The sequence below is a fragment of the Diospyros lotus genome, chromosome 8 (assembly GCF_014633365.1).
Source record: "Diospyros lotus cultivar Yz01 chromosome 8, ASM1463336v1, whole genome shotgun sequence".
NCBI lineage: Eukaryota > Viridiplantae > Streptophyta > Magnoliopsida > Ericales > Ebenaceae > Diospyros > Diospyros lotus.
In genome coordinates this window covers 28,627,156-28,647,071 of record NC_068345.1, presented here as the reverse complement: position 1 = coordinate 28,647,071, position 19,916 = coordinate 28,627,156, and the positions used below count along the sequence as shown (strand labels likewise).

General features: G+C 38.2%; 1 protein-coding gene across 2 annotated transcripts; it reads right to left on the bottom strand.

The window, feature by feature from the left end:
• Nucleotides 1–465: 465 nt before the first annotated feature.
• On the bottom strand, nucleotides 466–18,723 carry LOC127808378 (uncharacterized). 2 transcript variants are annotated; one of them, XM_052346900.1, is made up of 3 exons: nucleotides 18,562–18,723; nucleotides 1,086–1,502; nucleotides 466–1,007 (listed from the first exon to the last, which is right to left on the bottom strand). In XM_052346900.1, exons 1-3 carry the CDS (start codon nucleotides 18,613–18,615, stop codon nucleotides 879–881), a joined length of 600 nt encoding a protein of 199 aa, XP_052202860.1. In that variant the 5' UTR covers nucleotides 18,616–18,723; the 3' UTR covers nucleotides 466–878. The 2 variants fall into 2 exon arrangements, with proteins under 2 accessions (XP_052202860.1, XP_052202858.1); XM_052346898.1 differs by having other exon boundaries at nucleotides 466–991.
• Between the last annotated feature and the right edge of the window lie 1,193 nt (nucleotides 18,724–19,916).

Below are 19,916 nucleotides of genomic sequence, written 5' to 3'. Positions count from 1 at the left end.
GGGTGTAGAGTCTCATCATCACCCAGTAAATGTATACAAAGCTGTAATGGTCAACTTCAATTAAATTATTATAACTCCTCATTTTATCAACTTTCTTTCTATACCTCCTCAGTCTAATTCCTTGCATAAAATTTTCCCCAGCTATTACTGCTTATGCTATGGTTGAGGTTCTCAATTTTTTGTTTATTTTCATTTTGTGTTTGTTAATATTTGTTTTCAATTTTTACAAATTTTTCATTTTGTGAAGAAAAAATAAAAATAGGTGCCTTTGATAAATAAAGTGTATGTAACTAAATACATATAAAATTAAGACGGGTGGATGATATGAAATAAGTCTTTAACTAGTAAAAGGGATAAAAAAAAATAAATTAAACAATAATTAAAAATTATTAGATATAACATCTATTCTATTATGTAAGTGAACACACTATTTTTGTACTATAAAATCTTGATAATAAAGTGACTGTTGAAATACTCTTTTAATATTTTATTTAAAAAAATGATCAAGTATCCACACATCTAATTCAAACATAGATAACCAAACAGGAGGAGAAAGTACAGTTTTACAGCATATCAACTGCTCAGTGTGTCCAAAATTTGATAGCCACAAACAGATGTACAATAGTGGTCTTTGATTACTATTACTTCAAACTTCAAAGACCCATAAAGACTACAAAAAAATTACAAGTAACTCGATTTTGAGGAAAGAAGGCGGCGATACACAAACTCCAAACGTTCAGCAGAAGAGCTTGCTTTCCACTTAGTCGTCCAACATTTGCGCCACAGAACTGTCTTGCTGCAAAGTGTAATCGCCCGTGTCCATGTCTTGTTTCTCCGTTGAGTTTCTCCAGAGCCACAGAATTTGCATCAACCCACCATTAGCAGCATGCAGGAGAAACATTCCTCCTTGTACCTTGTAATATGAAAGCATGATCTTTGCAAGAGCCAAAAAACCACCTATTCGACAAAGGTGCCAGTGCACACTTCTTTCCTGCCCAACAGAAAATCTTTTGGCTTACACAAAGCTGAAAATGCATGCATGGAAGCAAACAGAAGGAAAATGCAAAAGCAGATAGTATTTTTACCTGTGAGATAGGGAACAATTCTTGAGACGTATCCACCAAGAAGTTGGCCACCATACAACCAACAAAGAGACCAAAGGGAATCGTTAACTCTTTGTTCCTAGAGATGGAGTATATAACATCTGACACTGAACTACAAACATACAGCAAAAGAAGTAACCACTTCAAAGCCTCACGTCCAACAAGCAGCGATTGTTGTAGCAGTATATCCTCTGTCTTCTTCCAGGGAAAATCTTTAACTGAACGAGGGACAACCTCCCACAATCTCTCCCTGAAATTATTCAGGTGTACCATGATTTTTGGAGGCTCACGAAACAGTGCCATTGTGGGAGGTCTTACACAACAAGTGACAGATGTTCGGGAGTTCCATGCACATACTGCTGAGCCCCTATAGAGTTGCCATTGTTGGCCCCTGAATATCTGTGCAGAGGATCAACAATTAATTCTGTCCTCCGAAATATGAACCTGCCAATTTCCAACTCTCAAGCATCTCGATGCAAAAATGCACATAACAATGGCTAGTGTCTGAATATTCTCAAAAAGAAACCAAATGCATGTGACTGATAAGCTGTGGGTATTGGGATTTTCTGAACTATGATCCTTGAGCACACAAAACAAGGTAGAAGAGATCTCATTGGCAGGAATGTTAGATTGAGAATACAGTTTACATGGAAAACAATTACATAGCAACAGCACTAAACAGTAAAGGTTATACAGATGCCATTTGTAATACCCAGGAATGATTTGAGGTCATAAATAATATTTAATGAAGGGCATAAATGGAATTTTTGGAAAAATGAAGCTATAGAGTACACTATCGCAGCTTTAGACAACTGAATCAGTCGGAGGGAGTACCCCGGACCCTAGATAGCCAAAGAAAATAGTATAGTATCGACAAGTGAATTGAATTATGATTTTTAGTGATGAAAAAAGTGAGATCGGAAATAGTTTTCGGTACAACTGACGACCGGGCTGAGAAAACCAAATCGACGTAAGAGACGTCCGGAAGGTCAACGGAGCATGCTAAGGACCTATATTTTATGTATAAAACAACTCTTAAGTGATTTCGGGTTGAAACAAATGGATTTGAGGTCAAATTGATCAGCCAAGCCTAAGTGCAATTTTCTAAATTTACCAGAGGGAGGTCAAAACGGTAATTTTTTTTGGGAGTTTCGAGGATCAAATGAGAAGTACTAATCTTGTGGGTCTTAGTGGTATAGTTGGACTTATCAGGGGTATCATGGAAAGGGAAAAAATGGCATTTGAAGAAAACAGGGGGCTAAAGTGCAATTTAGCAAAAATTGCACAGTGTGAACGCAAGAAGGATTTCGGCCGCCGCAAATTGCTGCACGTGAAGGCCAAATCCGGCGATGGGACGGCCAAGGGCGACCTGGAGGAGGTAGTGACTGATGCTAAGAGGCTTGGGGACCAAGTTATGGCCGGTGATTGGCCGGAAGAATGTCGATTTTGGGGTATAAAAGGAGGCCGAAGGTTTTGGTTTTTGGCATCAAGATCGGCCGTGATTTTGAATGATTTCGAGAGAGTGAATAAGGGGGTTTTCATCCTTGTGTCAAGGAGAAGAGAATGGGATCATTTGCGAGAATTTTGGGTGAGTTTTAAGTCCGATTTAAACTCGGCCGAAAGAGGGTGGCGGACCGCCACTGGCCGCCTGCAACTGCCCGTTAAGGGTCTTTTGCGGCGTCCTTTTGGCCGAAAAATGGCACCACTTGGATCGACTTTGAGAGGGTTTTCAGGGGGTACCCTCGGATCTGGAATCGGAGCCATCGCCGGCGGCTAGAAAATCGGAGAAGATGGTGGCGCGTGGGCTGCACACGCCATATACCAACCGCACCCACGCGCTGAGCGCGTGAGGGCGCGTGACAGGGTCAAAATCGGTATTTTCAGTTCCAGTATTTTTAATTATTTATTTTAGAATTTATCATGTTGAAATATTTTGGAAAATATTTGAGGAGATAATTATTTTGGAATTATAAAGGTGAAAATTAGGAGAAAATTGTGGGAAAATTGAGGAAAATAGATTTTAATGTTTCCTTAATTGAATATGGTGTTTAGGGAATATTGTGGCTCGAGGTTGGGCATAAATTCAAAGGTTTGTGGTTTGGCATGCAAACCGAGGCAGTGCACGAGGATCGAGGCAATCCGAATATGTTCGAGGTGAGTGGTTTGACTCTAATTTTACCTTTGTTTGGATATGTCTTGATGTGAGTTCAGGTGAACGAGTGACACGGTAGGGCACTCGAAACCAGAACTCGGGATGCTATGCTTATGCGTTTTATTCATGTATATATGACATCATTTGCATATTGATCATGTGGTATATTGTATCAACTGTTTTTACTTGCAAAAGAGTCGGTGCATGGCGTGTGATTTTCATATCATCGGGGTATTGATTTTCGTGTCGGGACCGTATGGGGATTGTGACCGTATGGGACAGGATGAGGTCTTCTTGAGAATGGGACAAGGTTAATCCTGGTGAACGAGTGACACGGTAGGGCACTCGAGAAATTAAGTATGTCACGGCAAGGTCAACCCCAGCAGTGTGTGGAAGGTGTTTTCCACAGGAGGTTGAGTATGTCAGGGAGATTTCTCAAGATAGACATGTTGCATGTCGTTTTGTCTGTGTATGCCATGCTCGTATGTTTTTCGTACATTATGTAAACTGTTTCATACCGTCACTTAGATGTTTTGTCATCTAACCTGGGTTATACCCCTGGAACGTTCAATGTTCCAGTCAGGGACTGTTGCGAGGACAAGGACATGGCAGGTTGAAGGTCAACAGTGCTTAGATTGATAGTCGTTGTAAACTGTAGGGTTTTGGTATGTATTCCAGCGTGTGTATAAATAGTTGTACGATAACATTGTTATCATTTAATTATCTATAATATGTATTTTGTTATGAAAATGTTATGTAAGAATCTCGGTGTTTGATGTTAATGTATCCGGTGCGTTATGATATGTCTCGTTTAGTTGTTAAGATTATTGATCTTGTTAAGTTAAACGGGCAAGGCTGGGGTTTTCGAGATCCTGTGTGAGCATGTGAAGGTTGTTCATGAAGCACCGCGCGTGATGTTATTTTAAAAAAAAATTAAAAAAGATTCTCGGAAATACCCTTATAGTGACACGCCCGGCGATACGGGGTGTTACAATTGGTATCAGAGCCCTAGGTTAAAACCCTAGGATGGTAAAGCTAGGTTGTTGAACTTAGCATGGTTAGAACTGTTGAACGAAAAGTTAGAACTGTTGAACGAGAACTTAGAACAGGGTTATGGATTCTAAGAAACATTCGGAACATAGTTGAAAGTAGTATGGAAACTCTAGAGAGGTGAGATTTGAGGTTTTAATTTGAATATACATTCAATAACAAGAGGAGACGGACAAATTCTATTTATATTTTGGGCGCATCAGTAGAAGGTGAGAAAGCCAGTAATAAGAATCGTTGAAGGGATATAGATATATGATCAGCAAAACATTGGAAAAATAAGTACTTTAGGAAGTTTGGTACAACTTGAAGTATAGTATAAATCTCTTTTGGAAGAATTTTAATAAATCGTTTGAGTACTTCCTGATTGGGACATGATAGTAATGGTGAAGTCATATCCTGAGGAGATAAATGAAACGGTTGAGGTTACTAGGAAAACTTGTCAAGGGACGTGGGAGAGTAAGAATGGCTTGAAGCCAATATAAATCTGAAGATTGAGTTAGAAATCCTGAATGGAGACTAAGGAAAAAGAAACTGGTAGATCATAAAAACAAAATCCCTACTTGGAGACTTGGGGATTTTCGATTGAAATCCTTGAGGTTATTAATTGGAGAATACTAGACCTTGCTAAGTGATAGAACGTTGGATTGGGAGTTAGCATCCAACAATGTGATTCGAATGTAAGGTTGGTACGGTAGCCTTAACTAAGGATCCCTGAGATTAGGAAACTGTAGATTGGAGATCATTAGTCGAAATCATTTTCCACTAAATGATTGGGTTATCTAGTGGTTATTAGGAGTAAGCGAGTTGGGGATGTTTAGTTTGATATGATATAATCTAATGATAAATTAGGATTGCGAACGGATGATATGAAGAATCGAGGGTAAGGATGACTTGATATAGATTCCGAGAAACGATCTGCAGTAAGCAACCCAGGATGATTTGATAAAGGCTTTTGAAAATAGAATTTGAGGATTTTAGGAATCCGAAATTGTTGATGGGAATATTGAGATAGAGAAATCGGAATTATTGACAGAAGAAATAAGGAAAGATTATCTTAAGAAAATGGCTAGTAAGACCGAGTCATAAGTGTTTGGTTACATATGTTATTCAAGGACAAAGAGAGTCAAGGTGTAGATTTGAGTCTTATGGAAGATTTAGTAAAGGAATAGTTGTAACAAGGACGTTAACCCAGGATCAGACGAGGAAATCCAATCAGGACTAATTGAGGATCGAATTCTTGTTTGAGGTGTTTAGAAGTTTTTCTCGGTAGTAATTGGCTTGAATAAAATGCTCTAGGTTATAGTGAGAATTTTCCTTTTGAGTGAAATCTTGGTGATCTAGGATTTTGGAATTTCGAATAGTGACTACAAGATAAAGAGGGAACGACCGTAAATCAGCTATAGTTAAGGTCAAGAAGCGACCGAAAACCACTAGGTTACGAAATGTGAAGTACGCATGTTTTGGGGATTAAAATTTTCCGTTGGAAATTTGAAAGAATCTTTTGGCCTATAGAGGATTTGCAAAATGAAACCTTACTTGATGATCTTAAGACTATAAGGATCAACGATAGATTAGAGATTCGTGATTTAGGACGAACCTTGGAAATTAGAAAAAATTTGGGATACGAGAGTTACGAGTCTGACTTTAATGTTTCTAAGGAAAAAAAAAAAAATTAAGCGTACTGTATAGACTTGGGGATATAAATATTTCCACTTGAGGAGACGCTTACATCTAAAGCTTGAATCGGCCTTAGTTGATTTAGGAAAGTTAGAACTCGGAAGAAAAGAGCTAACAAGGTACGCGATAGCCAGATCAAAAATTATGCACACCAAGGGGTCGTATGAAAGATAAGTTCTTATAAGCCACATAGTTAGCACAATAATTGTTAAGGACCAGGAGGTAATCATAAAAGTCTTGGCTTGAGTTTTAAGGCACCGGGCAATGAGATAGGACTTCTTAAAACTTGATTAAGCTCGTAAGGATATCTTGGGATATGACTAGACCTTAACAAATTGAAGTTGATCCTAATGGATTCAAAGAGAGAAATGGGATTGGTGATTCAAAAAGTGAGGTGTCAAGTTGAAATAGGATGTTAGAAACATATACAGGAGGGCAGAGCTTTTAGAACTAGATTTGCGATAGATAGAGCACATGATTGTGACATAAGGAGTGGAAATACGATAGTAGTGCTGGATGGATTTCAAATAAATTTTGGAGGAAACGATTACAGCACCTATAATGGTAGCAACAAGAAAGAGAGGTTCAGTGTCAAGATGGAAATTAAAGAAGATTAGATTGTAGAAAAAAATTTGAAGTACTGAGAATGGTTGGGATAAGGATGCACCACTCAATTGAGTAATATTTTTAGAAAAGAAAAATGAGAATCCAGGAGATCAAGAAATTGGACTAGTATTAATAAGAACCACTATAGCTCTCGGAGATAGAATAAGGAGTTCTAGCGTAGCAATAACACCATTGGTGTTTGGTCTGTAACAATGGATTTGAGCCTAGGGACCAAGGTAGATGACTGGTGGTTGGCTCGCGGTTTGGGGTGTGATACCTACAAGTCAGAGCAACACAGTGAACTATGGAGACGGTCAGGTGCCAAAGTTTGGGCAACACTAAGGATGTTATGTATGGTTTAGAGTCCAGGATCCAAGGAAACGGAGCATGGCAGGATCCCTAATCATTATGGAAAAGGGTAAAAGCTTGGAAGATGACCTAAGCGGAATAATTGCTATGTGGATTATGATAGTCGATAGATAGGAGAAAGTTGGAGGAAGGAAATAGTAATTGTGTTCATAGATCAAGGCAGGTCCTAACCAGGGATGGAACGAACCCTGATACAGGTGTGTGTTACGAACTTGTGTAGGAAAAAAATGTTCCCTGGATGTGGCATTTGAAATAAATTTAGCTCTAGTTATTGACTTAACTTTTAGTTTCGTATGTTTATTAATTGTGAGCAGTTGTCTTCGATTAAATTTTTAAATCTTATCTTTGGTGATATAAAAAGGTTAGAGCAATGGTAGGTATATCTTGGTACTCTCAAAAGCATGAGTTGACCTTTAGAGTGGGACGAAAATTGACATAAAGATGTAATAAGTTATAAGTCGATAAAGAAACGAAAGTGTTGCTCTTTTCGAGAAACATGTTATGATTTCAGGAAGCATGTAATGAGATGCTATGAAGGAAAATGAGAGTTTCTAGTTCCACTATGGAAATTTTATTTGGGTTGTAAGATAGTAGGCTAAGCTATTAAAGTTTTGCTAAGTGTTGCCGAAAAATCCAGTGAGAATCAAAAGTTGTCTCGTAAGGTTTTCCTTTAAAGAAGTTGTGTGAAAACTGGATCGGCTAAGAGGGACGAGATTAAATCTATTCTTAGGATCGAAGATGATCAGGGATCTTGTCTGACCTAATAGAGAAATTGTTTCTCACATGGGAAGATAAAGGAAAACATCGCTTAGTTGATAGAGCAATTTGACAGTACTAGGTTGGATACCACAAATGATGTATGTGTCTAAGGTATAATTATGGAATATTGTTTGTGAAAATTGAATTGAAACAATGAGAGTGCTGCGTTGAGACAACTGGTCTGAATGATAGGTAGTGTTTGAAAGAAAGATAGTAATATGCCAGAATGTTAGGTTATCGTAAGAAAAAAATTGTGTTCTGGATAAACCTAAATTGATGATTTGCGTAACCAGCCGCAAGAGGTTAAGAGATTATCTCAAAGTTAATGTGCAATCATGACAGCTGAGGTAGTTCAATGTTATCAATTTCTGTGCGATCGTGGCAGCCGAGTTAAAGTTCAATGTTATCAATTTCTGTATGATCGTGGCATATGCCTTAGTATAAGAATGGGTTGGGAGAATTATTAGTCAAATAAAAATAGGTTTTGAGGACTCAATTAGAAGTGATATTGGGTTTTATAAATAACTTTGGAATTCCTGTAGACGCTGGTATAAAACTACAACGGGATATTCTGGAAAGTAAGTAAGATGCTTGGTAAGCATGGATCGCGTTAGGACATAAGTTATGAATGATTGATAAGGATTAGAAATGATATTTAGGACATTTCAATTGGGAGTCATTGGCAATAGTAGTGATTCAATTATCACGGACCAAATTTCGAGGACGAAATTTATTAAAGGGAAGGAGAATGTAATACCCGTGAATGATTTGAGGTCATAAATAATATTTAATGAAGGGCATAAATGGAATTTTTGGAAAAATGAGGCTATAGGGTACACTATCGCAGCTTTAGACAACCGAATCAATCGGAGGGAGTACCCCGGACCCTAGATAGCCAAAGAAAATAGTATAGTATCGACAAGTGAATTGAATTATGATTTTTAGTGATGAAAGAAGTGAGATCAGAAACAATTTTCGGTACAGCTGACGACAGGACTGAGAAAAACAAATCGATGTAGGAGACGTCCGGAAGGTCAACGGAGCATGCTAAGGACCTATATTTTATGTATAAAACAACCCTTAAGTGATTTCGGGTTGAAACGAATGGATTTGAGGTCAAATTGATCAGCTGGGCCTAAGTGCAATTTTCTAAATTTACCAGAGGGAAGTCAAAACGATAATTTTTTGGGGAGTTTCGAGGATCAAATGAGAAGTACTAATCTTGTGGGTCTTAGTGGTATAGTTGGAGTTATCAGGGGTATCATGGAAAGGGCAAAAATGGCATTTGAAGAAAACAGGGGGCTAAAGTGCAATTTAGCAAAAATTGCACAGTGTGAACGCAAGAAGGATTTCGGCCACCGCAAATCGCCGCACGTGGAGGCCAAATCCGGCGATGGGACGGCCAAGGGCGACCTGGGGGAGGTAGTGACTGATGCTAAGAGGCTTGGGGACCAAGTTATGGCCGGTGATTGGCCAGAAGAACGTCGATTTTCGAGTATAAAAGGAGGCCGAGGGTTTTGGTTTTTGGCATCAAGAACGGCCGTGATTTTGAATGATTTCGAGAGAGTGAATAAGGGGGTTTTCATCCTTGTGTCAAGGAGAAGAGAATGGGATCATTTGCGAGAATTTTGGGTGAGTTTTAAGGCCGATTTAAACTCGGCCGAAAGAGGGTAGCGGACCGCCACTGGCCGCCTGCAACTGCCCGTTAAGGGGCTTTTCCGGCATCCTTTTGGCCGGAAAATGGCACCACTTGGATCGACTTTGAGAGGGCTTTTAGGGAGTACCCTCGGATCTGGAATCGGAGTCGTCGCCGGTGGCTGAAAAATCGGAGAAGATGGTGGCGCGTGGGCTGCACGCGCCATATACTAACCGCACCCACGCGCTGAGCGTGTGAGGGCGCGTGACAGGGTCAAAATCGGTATTTCCAGTTCCAGTATTTTTAATTATTTATTTTAGGATTTATCATGTTGAAATATTTTGGAAAATATTTGAGGAGATAATTATTTTGGAATTATAAAGGTGAAAATTGGGAGAAAATAGAGAAAATTGTGGGAAAATTGAGGAAAATAGATTTTAATGTTTCCTTAATTGAATATGGTGTTTAGGGAATATTGTGGCTCGAGGTTAGGCATAAATTCAAAGGTTTGTGGTTTGGCACGCAAACCGAGGCAGTGCACGAGGATCGAGGCGATCCGAATATGTTCGAGGTGAGTGGTTTGACTCTAGTTTTACCTTTGTTTGGATATGTCTTGATGTGAGTTCAGGTGAACGAGTGACACGGTAAGGCACTCGAGACCAGAACTCAGGATGCTATGCTTATGCGTTTTATTCATGTATATATGGCATCATTTGCATATTGATCATGTGGTATATTGTATCAACTGTTTTTACTTGCAAAAGAGTCGGTGCATGGCATGTGATTTTCATATCATCGGGGTATTGATTTTCGTGTCGGGACCGTATGGGGATTAGGACGGGATGGGATCTTCTTGAGAATGGGACAAAGTTAATCCTGGTGAACGAGTGACACGGTAGGGCACTCGAGAGATTAAGTATGTCGCGGCAAGGTCAACCCCAGCGATGTGTGGAAGGTGTTTTCCACAAGAGGTTGAGTATGTCAGGGAGATTTCTCAAGATAGACATGTTGCATGTCGTTTTGTCTGTGTATGCCATGCTCGTATGTTTTTCGTACATTATGTAAACTGTTTCATACCGTCACTTAGATGTTTTGTCATCTAACCTGGGTTATACCCCTGGAACGTTCAATGTTCCAGTCAGGGACTGTTGCGAGGACAAGGACATGGCCGATTGAAGGTTAACGGTGCTTAGATTGATAGTCGTTGTAAACTGTGGGGTTTTGGTATGTATTCCAGTGTGTGTATAAATAGTTGTACGATAACATTGTTATCATTTGGTTATCTGTAATATGTATTCCATTATGGAAATGTTATGTAAGAATCTCGATGTTTGATGTTAATGTATCTGGTGCGTTATGATATGTCTCGTTTAGTTGTTAAAATTATTGATCTTGTTAAGTTAAACGGGCAAGGCTGGGGTTTTCGAGATCCTGTGTGAGCATGTAAAGATTGTTCATGAAGCACCGCGCGTGATGTTATTTTAAAAAAAAAAAAAATTCTCAAAAATACCCTTATAGTGACACGCCCGGCGATACGGGGTGTTACACCATTGTTATACACAATCATGATAATATAATTGATTGGGCAGATGAATCATTCACATGTTTGATTGGCCATATGAAGCTTGTATCCTAGCAACTGGGGAAAGATACTGTTGCCAACTACTGACTTTGTGCATCTGACTTCATCTGCAGAAGATTAGTCTATTTTTCTGTAAATAAAAAAAAAAAAAAAAGCAAGATGATGCTCTCCTAGCGGCCCCCCCCCCAAAAAAAAAAAAAGAACGCAAGAAAAAAGATGTTTGGTAGTCCTTCCCTTTTCTCATTATTTTGGAAACAAAAATAGATAATGGCATTTGATTGCTTAGTTTGTTTTCAGAAATTAACAAAAAAAATGAAAATAATAAAAAGATGTTTTCACATTTTCTATCTTGTTTTTATTTTTTTCCCTCCCCACCACTAGCAACCTCAGTCGCAGGAGAACCAGCAAGTCCATGTGAAAGTTTTCAGGATGTTGCTGCACCTGGAGACTCCCAGACCAGCTCTGGGAGTTGCCAGAGCCCATCAACCACAACGGGAAACAGGGAAAGAAGGAGAAAATACATACATGTATAGATATAATTGCCAATATATAATTAACAACAAAGCTGGCAACAAACCAAAGTTATCAGCCAAAAAAAACCAAAAAGTTATCAAACATATTAAGTTTTTGTTTTTTCTTTTTTAATGAAAACAAAAACTAAAACTGAAGCTGAATATAGAACACTAGAAACTCTATTAAATGCCCACAAACTGGTGATTGAGAGGAAAATACTTTTTAAGTTCTAGGAATGGAAGACCTCAATCAGATTTTAATTTCTCCACCTAATGTGTGTATTAAACTCTTTAGTTGTGCATAGTACAACATGATTTGACTTGGTGGTATTCATGTAGGTTCCACTATGGCTAACAGGTCACAGTCCAAGAAACTTGACTCATAATTCAACAGTGAGGAGCTAGTAAGATGTCAAGAAACAAGGTCCCTATTTAGATGTTCAGACAAGGAGCCACCAACTGGACCTAGACCAAGTTCCTACTTCTCCCTTATCACCCTGTTTTCCATCCCAGAAGCTCTCTGCCAAGACAGCAAGCCCAAGTACCAGTATCACTAGCAACTGTTACCCAGTCCCCACAATTTAACACACCTCAATTTAGGGATTAAAAAAGCTTCACAAGCTGTCTGGGCAGAATAGGTCCAAGCTTCCCTGGGAAAAGCCACAAGTGAAGACACCATTTCCGTCCCACTGAAGCCAAGGCAGGAGAAGAAATAGGTAAATTGGAAAAGTCAGTTTCCATCCCATCCACAAGAGGATAACGCTTACAAGCCCTCAACTCACCAGTCCAGAAAAACAATGACACCAAATGACACAGATCAGATACTAGAATAGGTGCAGCTCCTAGGAGTGCCTTTAAATGAAGGACAAATCTTAACTGGATCCGATTGGGGAAGGCTTAACCTTAATACCAATCAGCACTGCCATGAGATTTGCCCAGCTTGTAGCATCATAGAACGTCTCCCCCAATCAAAAGTGACACAATCAAACATGATTCAAAGAATCCTCCAAACTAGAACCACCACTTACACAGTCCCCCAAAAAATTACAAAAAACCTCATCCAAAGGAAGCAGTTTCTTCAGATGATTAGTCAGACACCAAGGAGTTCCACCTATTTAGAATCTTCTCCATTTCTCACAAACTCAAAAACGGTAGAAGCAATGTCAAACCAAGTAGGCCTGCCTAATTCTGGGAGGTAAACCAACTTCTTTACTCCTAAAAGATTCAAACAATACCCACAAACCTACCATCTCTAATTCTCTATTCCTCCAAAGACTGATTCATCTTAGCCAGACTATCTGCTGAAAGAGAATCTGACTCCTAAAACAATTATCCATTTGTTTTAACAAATAACCATATATAAAAGCAACACAACTAAAGGGGCAACTGCATAAAAGGGAAAAAAGGTGAAATCACAAATCTTAAATCATGAATCCAACACCCAGAGTGTCTTGGACCTGGGTAGAGACCCCTAACTCTGAACAGGACACTCCCAAAAATTTCTGATCAATTTTGAGGAACTTTCACTGCCTCTTCATTAAGATGACAACTAAGTTTCTCTAGTGTCAGCAAAGCCATTCAGCATACCTGCCTCTCTCACTAAGTTTTGAGGCATGCTCTACCAGAATTTTATGTTCACCACTGAATCCTAGTTTTAATTTGCACGTTCTAACAATTCTTTTAAAATCTGCCATAGAGGAAAGAACAAAATGCAACTCGTAAAAACACATAGATAGGGCTGTTGACAACATAGTAGGTCAAGTGTTGGATCCTACAAGCTATAGGCATGGAAATCTTATCATTCAAATACAGAATCTGAAATTTTCATACAGAGCCATGGAAACTCTTTGCAAAGCCTGCCAAATAATTTTTTGCTCACTCAATAATCCCTTTCTTCTTACTGGTGGACTTCAAATCAAATTTATCATAGTGCTTAGAATTTTAATGGATTAAAAAGAGCTTAAAATTAAAAGCTAGTTAAAGGTTTACAGACACTTCTAAAAAGAGTTGAAGCCATAGTAAAATTCAAAACTAAAAGCATTACTGAGCATCCAAACTCTGTTATTTTATTGGCACAATGTGAGTGAAAAGAATTAAACTTTTCAAGTGAAACCGTCACTATTTTAGTACATTTGTTGAAAGTATCTCAAGTTCATGAAATTTATCCACTAGTTCATCAAATTCAAGAAACTGAATAAATATTGCATCCTAATGCTACAATTTACAAGATTGTAGGTTAGCTCAATATTCAAAATTCTAAATGTTCTTCCAAATAATCAAGATTTGCAGCAAATTTGATTAATTTTCTTAACAAGGATCATCATAAACTATAGGACACAGCAAAAACTAATAATTATGTAGAGAACATATTAGTTTGACTGTATTAGGTGCTGTATATATTAGTTGTACATTGTACCTAGCTTAGCTAATAGTTTAGTATAAATACTTGTCCCTAGCTGAATATAATTGAATCAGCTTTTGCCTCCAATCTCTCTTTTCCCTCTCTTCTTTTCTCTCAGTTCTGCATATCATTTCACAAATTACAAGTTATTTTTAAACTCATCACAAATAAGTGTCAATGACCAAACGCAAAGCTATGCTCCTAACCAATAGGCTGTTGGAGGAGTCTTTGTTGAATGTATAAATCAAATGAGCCTATATCCTAATTTTAAGTATGAGAACAAGAAATGCATACAAGGGAATTCACAAAACCAAAAAAAGAAATGAATACTACATCATGCTCTGACAGGTCAGAAGATTATTTTCCCCACATCAACAAAAGTTGCCAATTGCTAAATACATAAAAATATATCTACCAGACACTGGAATGCGCTTTCTGTGGCGGTGGGACATTCTCCACCATCTAAAATTTCTCTCCTTCCACTTCCTCGCTTGAAAAAGATGGAGCATTAGCTTAAATGGCTCATATAGTCACATTAAACCATAACAAATGCATCAGCACAGCACATTGTATCAGCAAAGTTAGTTGTCCTTTTCAATTGTGTTCTTATTCATTCTCTTTGAGAAGCATCCACCAATTCTAGGGTCAAGGTTTTCCCTACTCCAAGAGAACAATTTTGAAATCAATCCATTTGCATGCCCACATTGATGCAACTCAAAAGGATAAACTAAATATTGTCAAAATTGACAATGGCTAGATAGCATTCTGATGTGCCCAAAATACAAAAGAATTACTAGCACCCCTTGTTTGATAAAAAAGTTTGTCATAAACAAGAAAATACTAGTTTCGATTCGCCACACTCTAAGATAGAAGAAGGAAGAGTGATAAGAATCAAGTAAATTCGTCACTAAACAAATGAATTGCTTAGATAAGAATTAGGATAAAAATATTCTTTGCACTTTCTTCATAAAAATATTCATGCCAAAACATTACAAAATCATACATATAAATACTAGTCTTAAAGACAAACCTAATAATTAAAGACAGACAACATCTTTGCCTCTTTTGACAAAAGAGAGCTAATGATGATAAAAGACAAACCAAAAGCATAAAGTAAAACATCATCATGCCACTTTTGACAAAGGGAATCATGATTGCCTTTTTTGACAAAATGGGGCTAATGATGATAAAAGACAAACCAAAAACATAAAGAAAAATATCATCATGCCACTTTTGGCAAATGTAGTCATGATGATAAAACACAATGATACAAACAAGACAAAACACTCTCAAACATAAAGGACAAATGAAAGGTGACATCATTCATGACATCAGTTATGAGACTTGGGCTTGTTGGAAAGACTTGAACCTAACAGATGGGCTGATTGCTTGGGCTTGATCATGGAGTGCCTAGATTGCATTCTGGTCCTAAGCTTCCAAGCAAACAAGCAATGTGATTAATTTGGATTTTAACTCCTTCACTGTGAATTCTAACTCTTCCAAATGGGCTGGAGTCTTCCCAATAAATAACTCAAGTTCATTTTGAAATTCTTTAGCCCTTGAACGAGTAATTGGCCCGACTTACATGCTCTTGGATAACCCTTGACTTTGCTTCTTTACCGTTAGGCTTTGAATTGATTAAAAATTAGTATGTAGATGATCCAACATTTGCTTCTACTTACTTGGCTTGTGAGAAAGGGGTTGTTAATGGTTACTACAAGCATGAAGGGTACTTGTTTAGATTTGGGAGACTTTGTATTCCTAATGGGTCAATAAGGGAACTCTTGGTGAGGGAAGCACATGAGGGAGGTTTAGCCGGTCATTTCAGTGAGAAGAAGACTTTAGAGTTGATTAAAGAACACTAGTACATGCCATTACCTATTCCGGAGCTGATTAAAGAACACTTTCGGGAATGATTAGAGATGTGCATCGAGTGCTAGAAAGGTGTGTAACTTGTAAGAAGTCGAAAAGTAAGGAAGCTACTCATGGGTTATACATACCATTACCTATTCCAGATCAGCCTTGGGTAGATGTGAGTATGGATTTTGTGCATGAACTGCCAAGAACACAAAGAGGAAATGATTCAATCATAGTGGTCCTTGATAGGTTCTCAAAGATGTCTCACTTTTTGCCTTGTCACAAAACTGATGATGCTTCTCATGTAGCGGACTTATTCTTTCGAGACATTATAAAATTGCATGGAATATCAAGGAGTATAGTGTCTAATCGGGACACAAAATTCTTGAGTTACTTTTGGAAGACATTGTGGAAGAAGCTTGGCACAAGATTGCTCTTTAGTACCGCTTGTCATCCTCAAACCAATGGACAAACCGAAGTGGTAAACCGTACACTTTCTTCTTTACTTGGAGATGTTAATAAAAAATTGAAGAATTGGAATGAGTGCTTGACTTTTGTTGAGTTTGCATATAACAGGAGTGTGCATAGTGCAACCAAGCATTCTCCATTCGAAGTGATTTATGGATTTAATCCCATTACACCACTTGATTTAGCACCACTTCTGCTTAATGAACAAGCATGTTTGGATGAAGAAAGGAAAGCTGACTTGATCAAGAAGTTGCATGAAAGTGTTAAACAACAAATAGAGAAGCGAAATGCAACCTATGAGAAAGCGGCAAATAGAGGAAGAAAGCAAGTTCGATTTACTCCAGGTGATCTTATGTGGATTCATCTTCGAAAAAAGTGATTTCCAAGCAAATGGAGGTCTAAACTTATGCCACAAGCAGATGGTCCTTTCAAAGTATTAGAAAAGGTGAATGACAATGCATACAAAATTGACTTACCAGGTGAATATCAAGTATCGACAGCATTCAATGTAAGGGATTTAACACCTTATTTGGAGGACACCGAAGAGTTGGATTTGAGGGCAAATCCTATTCCACCAAGGGATGATGATGTGAACAGTAAAGAAACAAAGGCAAAGTTTGTCCAAGAGCATGTAAGCCTAGGGCCAATTACTCGTTCAAGGGCTAAAGAATTTCAAAAAGAACTTTGAGTTATTTATTGGGAAGACTCCAGCCCATTTGGAAGAGTTAAAATTCAAAGTGAAGAATTTAAAGCCCAAATTAATCAGATTGCTTGTTTGCTTGGAAGCCAAGAACCAAAATGCAACCTAGGCACTCCATGATCAAGCCCAAGCAATCAGCTCATCTGCCAGGCTCAAGTCTTTCCAACAAGCCCAAGTCTCATAACTGATGTCATGGATGATGTCACCCTTCATTTGTCCTTTATGTTTGAGAGTGTTTTGTCTTGTTTGTATCATTGTGTTTTATCATCATAACTCAATTTGTCAAAAGTGGCATGATGATATTTTTCTTTATGCTTTTGGTTTGTCTTTTATCATCATTAGTCTCATTTTGTCAAAAGAGGCAATCATAACTTCCTTTGTCAAAAGTGGCATGATAATGTTTTATTTTATGCTTTTAGTTTGTCTTTTATCATCATTAGCCCTCTTTTGCCAAAAAAAGACAATGATGTTGTTTGTCTTTAATTATTAGGTTTGTCTTTAAGACTAGTATTTATATGTGTGATCTTGTAATGTTTTGGCATGAACATTTTTACGAAGAAAGTGTAGAGAGCATTTTTATCTTAATTCTTATCTAAACAATTTATTTGTTTAGTGACGAATTTACTTGATTCTTATCACTCTTCCTTCTTCTATCTTAGAGCGTGGCGAATCGAAACTAGTATTTTCTTGTTTGTGGCAAACTTTCTTATCAAACAAGTGGTGCTAATATTTCTTTTGTATTTTGGGCACATCACATTCCAAGGACAAACTCATGAATTTGTAATACAATAACACATATGTTTGGGAAATCATGAGATAATATCATTAGTTTCTTTTTTTAATCCTAAATAGAAGATACAACTCTTAATATTGAAGTACATTACAGAATCTTTCTTAGACAGAAAATTCAATATTTACCAAAAAAAATGCCAGAACCAGTCTAAGAATAGATCTACCTTCAAGAAGTTCCAAAGAAATCAGTCAAAAAAATCAGAAGTAGCTAAATATGATGCTTTTAATGGACAGAAATTCTAGAACAAGATTATCCCACCAACTGGAACTAAGGCTAGTGTTGTTGTTGCAGAAAGCTTCTTGTTTTGAGGCCCTATATGTTGAACTCATCCAAAATATGCCATAATTCATCGCAAAAGATTGAGAATTGCTCGTGGGCCTGCCTTTTTCTGCCCAATTAGAGCCCATTCCAAACAAATCTGACAAAAGGTAACCATTTTATGCTAGGCACAAATTTAGTCCGGATTAGCCTTGGTTTCACTCCCACTGCAAGCAGAACTCTACACTAAATGTCATACATTAATGATACTCCTAACTAATTTCCCTTTTCGAAGAGAGTTAGTTAAGAAATTATGAACACAGTTCCAGTAGATGTTCCTGTTCAATTGCACCTGATTCCGGTTGTCTCATAACTTCTTACGTCTCAAACTTAAAAGTAGCTGTAGCTGATTCTGATAACAGTAACTTTGGCGGCGGTTTACTACAACCCTCAAAACCTAAACCCTAGCACGAAATCATAATAATTCTGCTCGCATAGCGACGCATACTGAACAAGAAACAGAGAGAGAGAGAGAGAGAGAGAGAGAGAGAGAGGAGCCCTAAATATGTAGATATCTTAAGGCGTATGTGTGTGTAAATTTGAGTGATGAAAAAGGAAATAGATAGAAAGAGGATTACAGGAAAGCGTGAAGAAACCGTAGATGGCAGAGAGACCGGTGCCGGTGAAGCCATCTGAGATCTTCGCAATTACTCTCTACTAGTTACTTGCTTCCCTTCCTGGCCATTAGTAATAGTATTGGTGAGGCCGTCCTTCACCTTCAGGGTTTAAGGGGTATGATTGTCATTTCATTTCGGGGTTTTACTCTGCACCTTCGAACGACCTTATACGGAGGGAAATTCTATGTGAAACTATAAGTTTTACTCTTTTGCAATCACTACACGCAAAATATTAAATGTGCTGTAAATTTTACTATTTACAGCACATTTATTATTTTATCCAATCATTTATATATCAAATGTATCCTCCAAACACTCATCTCTCAAAAAACATACCCCACGCGCATCCAAACTGTTCTTTTTCGCATTAAACCCTGGTCTTCTTCCTATTCTCCTTCTTCGCGCATCAAAACCTGTTATTCTTCTTCTTCTTCTTCTTCTTCAAACCACTCTCACAGACCACCGCCGACCTCTCATCGTCGCCCACTTCGCATACCTCCCCCATCTCCTTCATTAGAGTTCCCCAGAATCGCAGAACTAGGTAATGCCCCTCTTTCGAGGGGTTAAGGGTTCCCGAACCTCATTATTCGGGGGGTTAGGGCTTCCCCGAACCCCGCGGTTCGGGGAAGCCCTAACCCCCCGAACAGCGAGATTCGGGGGGTATGGGGCTCCCCGAATCTCGTCTTTCGGGGGGTAAGGGGTTCCCCGAACCGCGGGGTACAAAATTGAAAACGAACCTAGCTCTGATACTATAACACCCTGTCTTTTAAGGCATTAAAATATATGTTAGGATTTTTTTTCTTCCATTTAAACATAAATCAATAATAAATTCTCAATATAAACTTTATATATAACACTCCAAAACATAGCTAAGAAATAATACATTTTTAACATCAGCGGAAGCAAGATCAGAACCTGCATGAAACCTCGAAAACATAACATACTTGGGTACATACATATTGTTCACCCAACATGATATTACAATTATTGGAAAAATCTAAACAATACAACTGAATGTAATAAATGATCATGGCCTCACATGGGCCCACAAAATTTCCATTGCGATCAGGCCTCGATCATCTCCTTGCCTTTCCAACCACTTGTCTCGCCTGGAATATTGAATATTCCAGGGATATAGTCTAATATTAGAAAATGAAATCTTCTAAGTGAGGGTTAGATAAGCATGAATGAATGAATAATGCATGGACATTTATAAACAGATACCCTAGTGTAACTTCCCTAGCTCATCAGCCCGACACGGAACCCTAGGCAGAATCTCGAACCTCTGCAGGATAATCCTAACATTGTTCCATCAA